A 17,746-nucleotide genomic window follows, 5' to 3' on the forward strand; every position below is an offset into this window, starting at 1 on the left:
ATTTTTGGGGGGAGGGACTGCTTGGATCTTACTGGCAGCATGAGGAATCTATATGGGTTGTGTTATGTGGAATCCTGTTTTTTGTTTTTTTTTTTCTTGCCAGTTTCTGTGATGTCTTTCTTTCTTCTTTCCTGCTTTTTGTGTGTGTGCTTTTTTTTTTTAATTGGAGTAAAATATCACATGCATCAACCAAAGATTCTACATGCTGTACAGCTGATTCACTTTGTTATAGAGCATGTGGAATTTTTAGTTGCTGCAAGTGGGAACTTTTGGCTGAGAAAAGCCTGGAGAATCTTATAGTTTAAGCATGCAGGATCCAGTTCCCTGATCAGGGATCAAACCCAGGCCTCCTGCACTGGGAGCAGAGTCTTAGCCACTGGACAACCAGATAAGTCCCTAGTCTTGGGAGTTTTAAAATTTTCCCTATATATGTGTCTTTTTTTTTTTAATTTAATGAATTAGTTAATTTTTGGCTGCACTGGGTCTTCCTTGTTTTGCGCTTTCTCTAATTGCAGAGAGTGAGGGCTACTCTTCACTGCAGTGCATGGGCTTCTCATTGCAGTGGCTTCTCATGTTGCAGAGGACAGATTCTTGGACACTTGAGCTACAATAGTTGCTGCTCATGGACTCTAGAATCCAGGCTCAGTATTGTGGCACACGGGCTTAGCTGTTCCGTGGCATATGAAATCTTCCTGGACCAGCGATTAAACCCATGTTCCTTGAATTTGCAGGCAGATGCTTATCCACCGTGCCACCAGGGAAGTCCAAAACAATTTTCCCCATACATTTGTAACTAACCCAAGAGAATTTCAACTGTGTTAACCAATTGATAACATCAGTGATTAAAATCATTTTGCATGGCTTCAGTTATCATAGTTATTTTTATGGTCTCATGTGTGCAAAGAAAGTACTGTCTGTATATAAAAAGAGGCATTTATTCATATTGACTGGCTTCAAAACATAAATATCAACTCATAGTATATAACACTTATTTAATTTAGAACCATGCTTTTCCAAATCCCTGTATCATTCAAGTATAGCTTGTCTCCCTGCTGTTAACAACAGTATAAATGAATATTGGTATTTTTGGAAGAGCAAGCAATAGAGCAGCAACTGTGCATAATTTATAATGCATCTCTTGGAGATGGTGTGTGAAATTCCCTAAAAAGGACTTGAAGAATTTAAGGACATGGAGACATTATTTGTTTGCTGCAAATCCATTTTCTATCTGTATAACTTCTGGCACTGCTAACTCCAAGGTCATTCAGGTAGCCACAGGTTGCATCTCCTGTGATGGCAAACCTAAAACCAAGCACAAAAATGTTAAAAAAGCATAGACTGGACGTCTACATTCATTCCTCCTCTGTATGCTTCAGCACCCCCACTTCAGTTACTGTTAATGTGAACAAGAGAAAAGTGAAAATCTGTTGCTGGTGTTTCAGAAGATTATCACCATCCATCCCAAATCCAGTTATGTTGTTGACTAGGTATTTAACTAGTGCTTGCTCTGGTAGCCAAGTGAACTGTTGCCATGGATGGTGATAAACAAAAATTTCACATATTCAGATATAGGGAAGTCATTCTGGTTTATACATCAATTAAATTTTACGCTATTTAAAACAACCTGTTTGTGGCTTATCAAGCGTATGTTATACTGCTGCTTTAATTATTAAAGAAAAGGATACATTGACCAGAAGTTAAAATGTCCATGTTGGAAATAAAGATTAAATGTCCTTCTTCTTGAGACATCAGTGCTGGTCTCCTTTGGTGATAAGACTCCCTTCCCAGGTGCTAGGGCCATACTGATCTGCTGTGTATGTGCTGCTCTATTCTTTTTTTCTTTTTTCCCTAGGGGAAACCTCAAAGAAATGTAACCCCGACTTGTTTAATGTTCTCTGTTCTGACAAGATGTAAAACTGGGCTAGAAACCCTGTTTCTCTGGAGCAGTTTCTCTGAGTAATCTAGGAAATGGTCTACTTTTGTCCTCAACTTGGTTGAAAAAAACATTTTCTATTATTATTATTGATCATTTACTGATCTATTATTGATTATTTTCATTGCCAGTGGCCTTGAGTGAAGAATATTTTCTGTGCTCTCCTGACCTGTTTAATACATGTGTGAAAATAAAGTGTTTACTTACTAATAAATTCTTAAAAGGGCTTAGTTTTGATTGAGGGAAGTGACTGTGCCCTTATATTCTATCTGCTCCAATGTAATGATTACATTCAAAACATCCCCACTGAAGCACTCACAGTCCAAGGAATGTTACTAAGTTCCTCCCAGAGATCATTTAGGGAGGATTCCCACTGGTTCCCTGACAACCTTCCTTTTAAGAATGAACTTAGCAAATGAAAGAGTGGACTGAGGGTCTATGGATATCAATCCTTAGTGGCTTTCCAAGACTGTAGGACCCTCGTGTGCTTCAGGTGTTCTCTCTGCCTTTTAAGTAGGGAATTAGCACAGTTTAAGTCAGTGGGTAAAAGTGGAAGGACTACATCCAATGTTATCGTCATGATAAATGTTTCTACTGAAATCATATTAAAGTTTTTCCAAAGGTGCAACTAATAAATGGAAGAGCATACAAAGGATTTCTATTTCTTAATTCATAACCTTTCCATGATATTAAATTTATTTTCTCATAAACACAATTCATACCCAAACCACACGTAAATACAATAGAAGAAAGTCTATAAACTTACGAGGCATTATATTTAGAGTTGTCTGTCCATTTCCAAACATGATGTGATGATTCTCTGTGAAGGCCAATCCAATGGTCAGAAGGGCCTTTGTATCTTATCAGGAAGTTCTATTACAAAACACAGAAAGTGAAAACACATGTCTCCTTCATTTTACCCTTGAGTCCTCTTCCCCTTAGCCTCTCTCTTTAAATGGCAGCCTAAATAATTGATAAGTTTAGAATCTGGTGGGAGACTAGTCCCCAGTTCTCAGCTTAAGTCACTCAAATATCTCTGATCCTAAATGACATTAAAGTGACCACATATCCCAGCTTGACTGAGAAAGTCCCAGGTTATAACTGTGGCACTAACATATTATTAATATTGTCATTTTCACTCCCCCAAATGTCCTGATTTGGATGATAAATTACATGTTACCATATTTTTTTTGTACAATGGGAACAATACTTTTAACTAAAGGTTAACTATGAGGATACAAGAGAGAATGCCTCCGAATTGTCTCACAGCGTTCCAGACAGAGAACATACTCAAGAAATATCAGGCACTAATATGCACTCCAAATCGCCAAGTCTGCCTGGAATGGGATCCTTCCTCTTCTTCCAGCTGTCACCCTATGTAGCCTATAGACTTCTCAGAGGCTAAATATTTAACAAAGAACATGATCCAAAAATATTTCTTACCAGCTCGTCCTTAGTTTCAAACTGAGCAAGGACAGCTTCCAGTGAAGTACAGAACGTCTGACTGAATGTCCAGTTCCTTGTGTCTTCCGAAAAATAAAAGCATTTACTTCCAAATCCTATCCATCCTTTTAAGCAGGGAACATGCAGAACATGAGAGTCCAGCTCTCTCCTTCTCACTAGAAGTTGGACAAACACAGTAAATATAACAAATTTTCTCATCCCTTTCATCTATTTTTCCACTTACCATCCTGAGGTCAGTCTTTTTCTCTTTACATATGTATGTATACACACATATATACACACATATGCATATATGTTGCACGGTATATATGTGTGAAAGTCACTCAGTCATGTCTGAATATGCAGTCCATGGAATTCTCCAGGCCATTGGATCTTCCCAACCCAGGGATCAAAGCCAGGTCTCCTGCACTGCAGGCAGATTCTTTACCATCTGAGCCACCAAGGAAATTCCAAAATGAGGGGTTTGAAGAAAAACATGATCGAATATCAACTAGACTCTTGTACTTTTATGATTTTTGGAAATAGCATTTTGTTTTTCTTCACATCCAAACAGGAGCTACTTTCAATTGGTAGACAGATTTTTAGAAATGCCTTCCATGCCCAAATATGTTTGCTTTTCCCAATAAATAGCTTTCCACTATATGTATTGTAGTACCATTTATTACATAATTTCCCTCATCATCATATTTTGCTTCCAGAAAGACATTCTCAAATGCCTGGCTATGTAATAAATACCCTCTATGGATGCTGCCCAATTCTCGGTTATTTGCAGAACTGCTGAGCTATAATGCATTGCCAACTAGTATTACTAATGCCTCTTAGGATGCTACTAGCCATAATGATTTATAAAGCACTAACTGCTAGTCAATATTTGGAAATTTGTTTGCATTTCACTGCTTCCCCAAACAACAGTCTTTTCTAAGATCATTTTCTTCTTTTGGTTTCTTGGAGAATGCAATATTGAGATATGTGATCATTTGCTGAGTGCAAGCTAGCGGTAGTTGCTTTCCCTAAATGATTTTATTATATTGAGAATTGCCTTGGAACAAAATTAACTACAGAAACTAATATATGAATAAATGCATATATATTTTATATGGTGAACTTTTACCCAAGGTCAGTCTTGAAGTATGTATTGTACATTCAATTGTTGCCTCCTGGAGTCATCACTAACATTCTTATTTCAGGCACAAAAGCCATCAGTACAAAAAAAAAATAGTCTTATCTCAAGTACAAAAGCTGATCTTCAAGAAGAGAATCTGTGTACCTCACTTCCCAGGGGTCCATGGCCACTAATTGTTATAAAGAAATCAATTTCTGTAGCATTTAATTTCTGTAGTACTCTTTCCAAGCATCATACAGATTTCCCTTTCCCCGCAGCCTCTTTATATCAGTCCTTCTTACTCTTGACAAAGAAAGGCAAATTCCTTACCTTTCCTAGATTTTACTATGCTACATTTCTTAAGGGTATAAAACCTTCTAGTAGACAAAATATAGCATAGTTCAAATACTGATTCTAGTACCAAAAATATGATATAGGGTTTCCAGAAGTTTTTTGTTTCATGTGAATTTCTGTCAAATATGTATAAATATATATGGGCCCTGATTAGATACTCTGTAACCAGCAAGATGTTTTTGGTTCATAATCTCGCTTTTCCTCCCTTAGCCAACCTAATAGGAAATACTCTTGACTCAACTTTCAGAATAAACAGATTCTGATACCCTGTCCCACCTCCACTGTTATCACCAGGGCCAAGCCACTGTCCTATCTGGTGTGGTGTCAGGGGCCAGCGTGAGGAACTCTGCCTATGGCAAAGGTCATGAGAAAGGAGCCTTGGCATACGCAAAGGCGTGATCAAGCCTCAGGAAACTCCCTGTTCCCAAGCATCTACCCCCAAAATCAGAGTCTATCTACTTTACCGTTTCATGCTCTCGCCTACATCTCTGACTTTATGGAGGGCTGTTCCCCACCGGTTCTCTCAGAGAAGGAGTAAACGTGCAGCTCCAAGACAATAAAAATTCCTGGGCATGACAAGAGTGTTTCAGCTTACGGACTCCTCTGAAGGTTATCTAGCCCACCTGTATAGGATCCTCCGGCCACATGTGATTGTTTACAGTCTCCCAACCTGAGAGGCATGAGATGTTTTAGACTTACTAAAGGCAAATTCTTTGGGGAAATTGTCAGTATAGTGGGTTGGTTAGGAATTATATTGGTGAAGGGTTTTTCATTTGTTGTGCCAATAATTACTGCTAATTCCCTGCCCTGGGTGTGACAAGGGTGTCTCAGGTCAAACTTCTCTGCTGACAGACTAGCTTGTTTGACAGGATTATCCATACTCCTGCCACTACGCACATGATTGTTTACTACCTCTCAACCATAAATAGCACGGAGAGTTTTGGAGTATTTTGAGAGTCTTACTTAGCATAGGGCTTTTCTCATTGTTGAGTCAATGATTGCCACCAGGCCTCCATATCCTTAGGCACCTGGGAATATATTAATCAAAGTATTTGGAATATAGAAAAGGAAATATAGTAGTTTTTGATGTTAGCAATACTAGACTTTTTGAGTTAATGAATTTTCTCTTTTGTAATAGACCACTGTAGTTTGTTATAAATCACTGTGTCCTTTCTATGTAAAAATGTAACTTTATCACTATCTTAAGACTAAATAAATCTTAAGGGGAGCATTGGTGAAAGGATTTTCATTTGTTGGGCTGATGTTTGCTGCTAAATCTCCATATTCTCTACCCTTATAATTAATATAACTAGCATATAGGAGAAATAAGTATTAACCTTTAAGATTAATCATGTTAACCTTGAGTTAAATAAATTCCTTTCTTGATTGTAACTCACTACATCCTCACCCTATAGGAATGCAACTTTATTTGGAGGGTGGTGCCTGGTTTAAGAAAAAACACCCTTGGGAAAAATAAGTCTTTTTGTTATCAGAAAGAAAGGGTCATAAAATGTCAGCAGGTCTCATGGCCAGAAGATGATGTAAAACCCCTAAGACCTTTTTTTATACATTTATGTGAAGCACCTGATTTTGATAAAGGTCAGGACTGCTGACCCCGCATGACTCTGTATTCATCCCTATGTGTAACAAAAGGTATATAAGCAAACCCAAAATAAAGAAATCGGATCAGTTTCCGGAAAGACTGATTCCCTCATGTCATCCTTTTCTGCTCCCCATTTTTCTGGCTGAATTCCCATCTGGAGCGTGGGTGCTCACCACGTCTACTTACTTGCCCCGGTTTTCAAGCCCACGCGAGAAGGAGCCCAAGGAGGGGCACCTTCCGATATTCAGGTGGCACCAGTGGCCCAACGTAGATGGTGCAAATTCCTTGTCTTGGAATTTTATTGGTATCCCACTTTTATTGGTAGCCTCTTTTTCTCTCCTACTATTTTCTGGCTGAATTACCATCTGGTGCATGGGTACCCACCAAGCCTATTAATTTTGCCTGGGCTTCTAAGATCGGACCGGGAGGGCCTCAGTGCCTCCTCTCCTTCGGGAGAATGGGAAGACGCCTGCAGCCTATGTAAGTGGTGATTGGTATTCCATGTGAACCAAGTTATTCAGCCTCTTTTTCTCTGCTAATATTCTAATCCCTCTCTATCTGTAATTAAATAAGTTATTTCCAAGAACACTGACTCAGTCCCCACCTTTGAATTCCCTGGATCCACCAGGGCTGGACCCCGGCAGTGTGGATTTCAACAACTTTGTCCTAGTAGCTGTTCCTATGTCTAAATTTTCTTCTAACAATCTGTTCTCAATGTAATAGTCAAAATGATTATTCTACAATGAAATTCAGATCATGCCATTCCTCTCCTACAATTTTTCTCTTCTAGTTCCTCCCCATTGCACTCAGAACAAAATCCAAAATCTTTAACTGACTCATAATGCTGTGACCCCCCAGCCCATTACTCTTCTTCATCCTCACCTTGCTTCAGCTGAAGAAGCCTCCTTGCTATTTGTCAAACCTATCAGGAGATTCCTGCTTTCATTCTACTTGTCCCCACCATCTGGAATGCTTTCCTCACATAGCCAATGGTTCCTTCATCTCCTTCAATAGTTTGCTGAAAAGTCATCCTCTCAAGAAGGCTTGCCCTAGACACTTGTACTCCTTGAATGAATGGGTGAAAGTTGCTCAGTCATGTCCGACTCTTTGTGACCCCAAGAACGATACAGTCCATGGAATTCTCCAGGTCAGAATACTGGAGAGGATAGCAGTTTTCTTCTCCAGGGGATCTTCCCAACCCAGGGATCGAACCCAGGTCTCCCACCCTGCAGGTGGATTCTTTACCAGCTGAGCCACAGGGAAGCCCAAGAATACTGGAGTGGGTCGCCTATCCCTTTTCCAGCAGATCTTCCTGACCCAGGAATTGAACTGGGGTCTCCTGCATTGCAGGTGGATTCTTCACCACCTAAGCTACCAGGAAAGCCCCTTGTACTCCTTACCCTGTTACTTTTTATTATAGTATCTGTGTCTTCCTGATAGAATAGGAGTTCACTGGCATGGGGATTTGTGTGTGTGTGTGTGTGTGTGTTTGGTCATGTTTTGTTCATGGTATACCATACATCAAGCCCTTCACACAGTGCCTGGTTCATAATGGAGCTCAATAAACATTTATTGACTATATAAAAGTGCAAAGAACATTGTAAAGTTTAGAGAACACACAACTTACCTGGGAAAAGAGGATAAAATAGCATTAGATTTGCAGCTAGAGATGCAATGAAGATGAAACGATAAAACCTGGCAGAAGTTACAAAAGATATAATTGCTAGGCATATCCTTTGGAGTATTCGTCCCAATTGGCTCAGCAGATAAAGAATTTGGAGTAATTTACCTATAAATGAAAATGTCAGAATCTCAATCTCATGGACATATTAGGAAGAAAAACTTGACTTGATTTAACGAAGAATCAACCTGTAGTCAGCTGTACCTCACCTCTCCTATTGCCAGCCATCTTCACAAGAGATCAAAGTCCACAAATGATGGCCATGACCCAAAGGGGACCAGAGTAAGAGAAACTGAGTTTTTTCCCCTAGAGAATCTTCCAGTAATTGGAAGAAGAGCTAGGGAAATAGTAAGAAACAAAAAGAGTAGAAATCAGGATAAAAAAAATCCAGATTTACCTCCTTAAATGAGAAATCTGGTTAGAAGTACTGAGAAGAGCATTAGAAAATTAATCAATGTAATTCATCATATTAACAAAATAAGAGAAGAGAAAGGATATGATCATCTCAATAAGTATAAATATGTGAAAAACATAATATTCATCCAAGATAACAAATTCCAACAAATTAGGAATTGAAGGACATAAACCGATACTTGTCATTTGCAGAAATAGTACAGCTAATATGATATTTGATGGTGAAAAAGTGAACCCCTTCCACCAAAGGTCAGGAACAAGGAAAGGACATCTGCTCTCACCAATCCAATTTAACATTTTACTAGAGGTTCCAACCAGTCCATTCTGAAGCAGATCAACCCTGGGATTTCTTTGCAAAGAATGATGCTAAAGCTGAAACTCCAGTACTTTGGCCACCTCATGCGAAGAGTTGACTCATTGGAAAAGACCCTGATGCTGGGAGAGATTGGGAGCATGAGGAGAAGGGGACGACCGAGGATGAGATGGCTGGATGGCATCACGGACTCAATGGACGTGAGTCTGAGTGAACTCCAGGAGATGGTGATGGACAGGGAGGCCTGGCGTGCTGCGATTCATGGGGTCGCAAAGATTCGGACACGACTGAGCGACTGAACTGAACTGAACTGAACTCTATTAGTGCTAATGAGGCAAGAAAAGTAAATAAAAGGCATAAAGATTAGAAAGAAGTCAAAGTGCTTCTAGAAGTCACATCCACTCACCTCGAAGTAGAAACATCAATTTGAAAATTATCAGCACGTGAAAATACCTTCCCCAGAGCCAAGGATTCCAGGCACACCTACTCCCTGCCTCATCCCAGCTCCTTGCACTCCAGCAATTCCAGGCAGATAATGCAGCCTCAGAGAGCTTCCACCTGGGGCTTCCTGTGGGCTCCTAGAAGCCCAGGCGCCCGTCTCCGCCCTGCACCTGCCAACTCCAGCAGTTCAGGTGGGGCTCACGTGACACTTGGTTCCTGATGAACTTCAGGACCAGGCTCCCCAAACCCTTCCCTCAGGACTAGGCAGTCCAGAAAAGAGAGAGCGCCATTCCCCTTGGGAAAAGAGGGGGGAGGGTAAAACAGCACCTGACTTCACTACACATCCCAGATCTACTTTCCCCAGCATCTCATTAGGCTTGACTCTGCAGCCTTACGTGACTCCCTGCAGGCTCCCACAAACCCAGGACCCCTCACCCCAGTGCTTGCCAGCTCCAGTGACCCAAGAGACACCAGGCTCCTGGCAGGCTCCTGGGAACCCAGACCTCCTTTCACCCCAAGGACTTCTGGCAAAGAATATGGCCCTGAATGTGGTGGGGAACAGTGGGCAGGCCCTGGAGATCAGACTCTCAGACTTTGCTTTGTGTCTACCATCTCTTTGTGGCCCTGCAAATGTTTATTCACCCAACTTCCCCTTTTTTCATGTCCATGTCAATGACATTCTGCCCCTCTGCAACCCAAGCCACCACCCCCAGCATCTTTTGTTGTTAGCTTGAGACGGTATTTCATGTGAGGTTTTTGACCATTTTGACCAGTTACTCAGATTTCCTGAATCTGTCCCATGTATATTTGTTAGCCAACTTTTCTTTGATTTTCTCCTGTTATCTATGTCAAATCAATTGAATTCTTAAACCAACCAGAAAAGCAAAGGAAAATTTCTTCTCACTCTCCTATGGTTTTGTCTCTCTTGTCTCCCTCTAAATTTAAATGCCTTATATTATACTCCAAAAAAAAAAAAAAAAACCCACCAATTTATTAATTTGAAAAACAGTGTTAGGGATTATCTCACAGAAGAACAGAGAAATGAACCATAATACTGGTCTATTGGTCTTAACTTTAGTTTTATGTTCTAGAAAACCTAGTTAACTTACAAGAACAGTTTAAATTTAAAAAAAAATGCCTTTCACACTTGCACTGCTCAAATAGTTTCAGCTACATAAGCCCTTGGCTTAACTAGTAAACATTAAATCTCTTTAAGAACTTTCTTTTTGATTAAGCGTGAACCCTGTGTTTCAGGAAATTCGATATCGTCTTGTCCTTGATTAAAAAAAAAAAAAAATTCAGAGAAAGGAAGAAGGAAAGAAAGATGGAAATGCATGTTTTTACCAGGAAATAGATGTTCAGTAAAAGGTATTCTTTCTGCTGGGCTGAAGTACAAACATGCATGAGCTATATTCTTTCTCTTTCTCATCAAATTTCTTATAAACTAAAAATGTTAAAGGATTTTCTGGTGGATGGCTTTAGCATCCTATTCCCAAACCCACACATTTGTTTTCTAAATTATAAAATAGGATATTTATATCAATATTCCCAGTTTGGGGGCAACTTTTTTTTTAGTCAATAATTATTCATGGTTTTATTAAACAAAAGTCTCTTTAGGGAACAGGAGAAGGAAATGGCAACTCACTCCAGTGTTCTTGCCTGGAGAATCCCAGGGAAGGGGGAACCTGGTGGGCTGCCGTCTATGGGGTCGCACAGAGTCAGACATGACTGAAGTGACTTAGCAGCAGCAGCAAGAAATTAATTCTCAGCTAATATCAACTGGGGAGAGTAGAAGGAGGTTATAATTATTTTTTGTAATGCAGGGATGTTGATAATAACAACATTAACCATATAGATATTATATTTCAACAAATGCTTTTAATAATCAATCACTATGTTGTATTAATACTGATGCTCTCACTAAATCAAAACTGTTATACTTATGGCTGATTCATGTTGATTTTTGGCAGAAATCAACACAATATTTTAAAGCAATTATCCTATGAAAAATAAATAAATTTTAAAAAATTGTTTAACTAAAATGGTTAGGTTTAAAAGATGTTCATATTTTTTATGTTCACTACTGAAAATCTCTGGTAAGACACATTATATAAACTACTTTGGTTTCGTACTGTAAACAGGATGACATAAAGCTTGGCCATAAAGATTCACTGGAATCAAAGGAATAGAGAAAGAGAGAGAGAGAGAACACAGAAGTATAGCAGACCCCGAGACATAAAGGGGAAGAGAGACAGAGAGGGAGAGACAAGAGAAAATTATCTGGACACAAAACGGGCCTCAATAGATTTTAGCTGAAACATTTAATGATCTCACTGAAAAATCACATTTACCCTTTACCCCAAAAGGAAACTTTGCAGGGCATTTTTGTGACCAAGGGAAGGAAAGTATACTTTTGTATTTACTTAGAATTTTTTTGAATAAAATTGACTTTTATTCCTATTTCTTTCAGAAAAAGTGACAGTATCATTCAAGGCCCAGGTGAAAAGTAACTTCACAATAATGCCATCACCAACTCCCTGCTGCTGCTGCTGCTGCTGCTGCTGCTGCTGCTGCTGCTGCTAAGTCGCTTCAGTCATGTCCAACTCTGTGAGACTCCAGAGACGGCTGCCCATGAAGCTCCCCCGTCCCTGGGATTCTCCAAGCAAGAACACTGGAGTGGGCCACCAACTCCCTAAGTTTCATTAAATATCTTCTCACACTAATCACATCAAGTTATAGTAACTCATTTGTTTGTCCCTGAGATGATGAAGCCCTGAAATCGGGGTCTAAATGTCGTTTGTCTTTGTAGCTCTATGTCTAACAAATAACAGGCTCTAAACATGTGATTACTAGATTCAATCACACTACAGCATAGGTGTCATAGTTAATTTTTTAAAGCATATATATATATATGTATTTATTATTTTAAAAATTCTTTTTTCATTTAGATTGTTACATAATATTGAACACAGCTCCCTGTGCTATACAGTAGTTTTGGGCAACTTTTACAACTAGTATATGTATTACCAAATGTTGGTGTTTGTTTACCATTACTCTGAGATATAATCATCGGTTATTTAATATCATAATGTGACTTGCCAGAGTGTAAATTGCCAGCAACCTGAGGAAAATATAAAGACTAATAAAATAAACCCAAAGAGCATTTTTCTATTAACCTCCTGTAATGTAATTCATGTGAAATATTTAAATAACATAAACAGTAGCATAATAACTGACATAACACTTACCTGCCCTCTCAGCCACCTCCAGACCTTCAAACCATCTCTCCTTCTACAGAGGTGAATTGTGAGGTACTGATATTCCTGAAGTGCAATTTCTATCTTGCCAGTAGTCAGTGGAATAAGTATTATTTCCCTCCCCAGCCCCCATTTTACTTTGTCAAAGTTTATCAATTTTCACTTACCAGATCGCCCCTCTTCCATGTTTTCTCCGGAGGTAGGGTCACTCTGAAACATTTTCAAAGTCGCCATCACAGCAATGTCTCTATTTAATCAAGAGCGTATGGCACTGTTTCATAAGTAGTTGCAAAAATAGGAAGTCAGAAGTGAAAGCAGTAAACTCCCATCCAGTAAGTGAGCTGCAACAAGATAAGTCAAGTTCACAAGAGCTTTAGATTTATAAAATGCAAAGTGCTTTTAACTTAAAAAATCTACTCCACAAACTTCTTTTCCCTGTCAAAATGAAATAACATGGACCAGATTTATTTTCCTGCCTGAATCAACTAAAAAGATTAAATGAAATGTGCAGAAAAAAATTCCTTTCCATCACTGGGTACAATCAATGAAAGGCAGTGATCCTTTGGTGAAAACTGCAATTGCTTCGGTTTACTTCACAGACATAGATTTGTTAGTCAGTCAGTCAGTTCAGATGCTCAGTCATGTCTGACTGTTTGTGACCCCATGAACTCCAGCACACCAGGCCTCCCTGTCCATCACTAACTCCCAGAGTTTACCCAAACTCATGTCCATTGAGTAGGTGATGCCATCTAACCATCTCTTCCTCTGTCATCCCCTTCTCCTCCTGCCTTCATTCTTTTCCAACATCAGGGTCTTTTCAAAAGAGTCAGTTCTTCACATCAGGTGGCCAAAATATTGGAGTTTCAGCTTCAACATCAGTCCTTCCAATGAACATCCAGGATTGATCTCCTTTAGGATGCACTGGTTGGATCTCCTTGCAGTCCATGGGACTCTCAAGAGTCTTCTCCAACACCACAGTTCAAAAGCATCAATTCTTCAGCGCTCAGCTTTCTTCACAGTCCAACTCTCATGTCCATATATGACCACTGGAAAAACCATAGCCTTGACTAGATGGACCTTTTTTGACAAAGTAATGTTTCTGCTTTTGAATAAGCTGTCTAGGTTGGTCATAACTTTCCTTCCAAGGAGTAACTGTCTTTTAATTTCATGGCTGCAATCCCCATCTGAAGTGATTTTGGAGCCCTCCCCTACCCCCCCCCCAAATAAATTCAGCTACTGTTTCCACTGTTTCCCCATCTATTTGCCATGAAGTGATGAGACCGGATGCCATGATCTGAATGTTGAGCTTTTAAAAGTTTACCATATCTGGAAAAAAAAAAAAAAAAGGTTACCATATCTGGTTGAATTCACAGAATCACTGAATAAAATAGCTGAGATTTGTACACAAATTTGTTTCTGTGCTACAGTCCTTTTTAATCTAAAGTTATACTGCCTCCCAGTGGTATAAACTTATATTCACAGGCACCTGTAAATAAATAGTTACATATTTCCATTCTTATGCATTTGGAAATACTGAAGATCTATTTACTTGTTTACTAGTAAAGTAATTTTTCCTGCATACCAAGGATGCTCTTTTTTTAATATTCACATCTCTTTGAATCTGTATAATTTTATGCTTAAGACACACAACAAGCAGTTACTTATATGAAATTTAATGTATATAGTGTATATATTGTCCAAGTCATTATATCTTCAGTTCAGTTTAGTTCAGTCCCTCAGTCGTGTCCGACTCTTTGTGACCCCATGAATTGCAGCACACCAGGCCTCCCTGCCCATCAGCAACTCCCGGAGTTCACTCAAACTCATGTACATCGAGTCGGTGATGCCATCCAGCCATCTCATTCCCTGTCGTCCCCTTCTTCTCCTGCCCCCAATCCCTCCCAGCGTCAGGGTCTTTTCCAATGAGTCAACTCTTCGCATGAGGTGGCCAAAGTACTGGAGTTTCAGCTTTAGCATCAGTCCTTCCAAAGAACACCCAGGGCTGATCTCCTTCAGAATGGACTGGTTGGATCTCCTTGCAGTCCAAGGGACTCTCAAGAGTCTTCTCCAACACCACAGTTCAAAAGCATCAGTTCTTTGGCACTCAGCTTTCTTTGCAGTCCAACTCTCACACCCATACATGACCACTGGAAAAATCATAGCCTTGGCTAGATGGACCTTTGTTGGCAAAGTAATGTCTCTGCTTTTCAATATGCTATCTAGGTTGGTCATAACTTTCCTTCCAAGGAGCAAGCGTCTTTTAACTTCATGGCTGCAATCACCATCTGCAGTGATTTTGGAGTCCCCCCAAATAAAGTCTGACACTGTTTCCCCATCTATTTCCCATGAAGTGATGGGACCAGATGCCATGATCTTCGTTTTCTGAATGCTGAGATTTAAGCCAATTTTTTCACTCTCCTCTTTCGCTTTTATCAAGAGGCTTTTTAGGTCCTCTTCAATTTCTGCCATAAGGGTGGTGTCATCTGCATATCTGAGGTTATTCATATTTCTCCTGGCAATCTTGATTCCAGCTTGTGCTTCTTCCAGTCCCGCGTTTCTCATGATGTACTCTGCATAGAAGTTAAATAAGCAGGGTGACAATATACAGCCTTGACGTATTCCTTTTCCTATTTGCAACCAGTCTGTTGTTCCATGTCCAGTTCTAACTGTTGCTTCCTGAACTGCATATAGGTTTCTCAAGAGGCAGGTTAGGTGGTCTGATATTCCCATCTCTCTCAGAATTTTCCACAGTTTATTGTGATCCACACAGTCAAAGGCTTTGGCATAGTCAACAAAGCAGAAATAGATGTTTTTCTGGAACTCTCTTGCTTTTTCCATGATCCAGCGGATGTTGGCAATTTGATCTCTGGTTCCTCTGACTTTTCTAAAACCAGCTTGAACATCGGAAGTCCACGGTTCACATATTGCTGAAGCCTAGCTTGGAGAATTTTGAGCATTACTTTACTAGCATGTGAGATGAGTGCAATTGTGTGGTAGTTTGAGCATTCTTTGGCATTGCCTTTCTTTGGGATTGAAATGAAAACTGACTTTTTCCAGTCCTGTGGCCACTGCTGAGTTTTCCAAATTTGCTGGCATATTGAGTGCAGCACTTTCACAGCATCATCTTTCAGGATTTTAATTAGTGCTACTGGAATTCCATCACCTCCACTAGCTTTGTTTGTAGTGATGCTTTCTAAGGCCCACTTGACTTCACATTCCAAGATGTCTGGTTCTAGATGAGTAATCACACCATCGTGATTATCCGGGTCATGAAGATCCTTTTTGTACAGTTCTGTGTATTCTGGCCATCTCTTCTTAATATCTTCTGCTTCTGTTAGGTCCATACCATTTCTGTCCTTTATCAAGCCCATCTTTGCATGAAATGTTCCCTTGATATCTCTAATTTTCTTGAAGAGATCTCTAGTCTTGATCCCATGGTCTTGATCCCTGTCTCCTGTACAATGTCATGAACCTCAGTCCATAGTTCACCAGGCACTCTATCTGTCAGATCTAGGCCCTTAAATCTATTTCTCACTTCCACTGTATAATCATAAGGGGTTTGATTTAGGTTATACCTGAATGGTCTAGCGGTTTTCCCTGCTTTCTTCAATTTCAGTCTGAATTTGGTAATAAGGAGTTCATGATCTGAGCCACAGTCAGCTCCTGGTCTTGTTTTTGTTGACTGTATAGAGCTTCTCCATTTTTGCTGCAGAGAATGTAATCAATCTGATTTTGGTGTTGACCATCTGGTGATGTCCATGTGTAGAGTCTTCTCTTGTGTTGTTGGAAGAGGGGGTTTGCTATGACCACTGCATTACCTTGGCAAAACTCTATTAGTCCTTGCCCTGCTTCATTCTGCATACCAAGGCGAAATTTGCGTTACTCCAGGTGTTTCTTGACTTCCTACTTTTGCATTCCAGTCCCCTATAATGAAAAGGACATCTTTTATGGGTGTTAGTTCTAAAAGGTCTTGTAGGTCTTCATAGAGCTGTTCAACTTCAGCTTCTTCAGCATTACTGGTTGGGGCATAGACTTGGATTACCGTGATATTGAATGGTTTGCCTTGGAAACTAACAGAGATCATTCTGTCATTTTTGAGATTGCATCCAAGTACTGCATTTCAGACTCTTTTGTTGACCATGATGGCTACTCCATTTCTTCAGAGGGATTCCTGTCCACAGTAGTAGATATAATGGTCATCTGAGTTAAATTCACCCATTCCAGTCCATTTTAGTTTGCTGATTCCTAGAATGTTGACGTTCACTCTTGTCATCTCCTGTTTGACCACTTCCAATTTGCCTTGATTCATAGACCTGACATTCCAGGTTGCCATGCAATATTCCTCTTTACAGCATTGGACCTTGCTTCTATCACCAGTCACATCCACAAGGGGTATTGTTTTTGCTTTGGCTCCATCCCTTCATTCTTTCTGGAGTTATTTCTCCACTGACCTCCAGTAGCATATTGGGCACCTACTGAGCTGGGGTGTACTTCTTTCAGTATCCTATCATTTTGCCTTTTCATACTATTCATGGGGTTCTCAAGGCAAGAATACTGAAGTGGTTTGCCATTCCCTTCTCCAGTGGACCACATTCTGTCAGACCTCTCTACCATGACCCGCCCATCTTGGGTTGCCCCGCGGGCATGGCTTAGTTTCATTGAGTTAGACAAGGCTGTCATCCTAGTGTGATTAGATTGACTAGATCTAATTTCTGTGAGTATGGAGTGTCTGCCTTCTGATGCCCTCTTGCAACACCTACCATCTTACTTGGGTTTGTCTTACCTTGGGCGTGGGGTATCTCTTCACAGCTGCTGCAGCAAAGCGCAGCTGCTGCTCCTTACCTTGGATGAGGGGTATCTCCTCCCACTGCCCTTCCTGACCTTCAGCGTGGGATGGCTCCTCTAGGCCCTCCTGCACCCGGCAGCCACCGGGTTGTTCTTTCCTCCCAGCCGCCGCCCCTGGCCTTGGGCATGGGATTGCTCCTCCCAGTCGCCGCTCTGGCCTCGGGGGCCGCCCCTGGCCTGGGATGTGGGGTGGCTCCTCTCAGCCGTTGCCCCGACCTCAGATACAGGGTTGCTCCTCTCAGCCGTTCCTGCTCCATCGCAGCCTGGCACTCTAGGCTGCTGTCTCTGACCTCGGACATCGGGTGGCTCTCAGCCGCACTGAATGTGCCACCCCCGCCT

The 17,746-nt window shown here is 40.5% G+C and overlaps 1 protein-coding gene across 2 annotated transcripts; it reads right to left on the reverse strand.

Moving 5' to 3' along the window:
• Positions 1-915: 915 nt before the first annotated feature.
• Positions 916-13,196, reverse strand: LOC120858814 (C-type lectin domain family 2 member D11-like). 2 transcript variants are annotated; one of them, XM_040235137.1, is made up of 5 exons: positions 12,730-13,196; positions 8,084-8,245; positions 3,377-3,552; positions 2,700-2,806; positions 916-1,302 (listed from the first exon to the last, which is right to left on the reverse strand). In XM_040235137.1, exons 1-5 carry the CDS (start codon positions 12,794-12,796, stop codon positions 1,182-1,184), a joined length of 633 nt encoding a protein of 210 aa, XP_040091071.1. In that variant the 5' UTR covers positions 12,797-13,196; the 3' UTR covers positions 916-1,181. The 2 variants fall into 2 exon arrangements, with proteins under 2 accessions (XP_040091071.1, XP_040091072.1); XM_040235138.1 differs by lacking the exon at positions 8,084-8,245 and having other exon boundaries at positions 12,730-13,195.
• Between the last annotated feature and the right edge of the window lie 4,550 nt (positions 13,197-17,746).

This window comes from Oryx dammah, unplaced genomic scaffold, assembly GCF_014754425.2.
Source record: "Oryx dammah isolate SB20612 unplaced genomic scaffold, SCBI_Odam_1.1 HiC_scaffold_29, whole genome shotgun sequence".
In the NCBI taxonomy this organism is placed as follows: Eukaryota; Metazoa; Chordata; class Mammalia; order Artiodactyla; family Bovidae; genus Oryx; species Oryx dammah.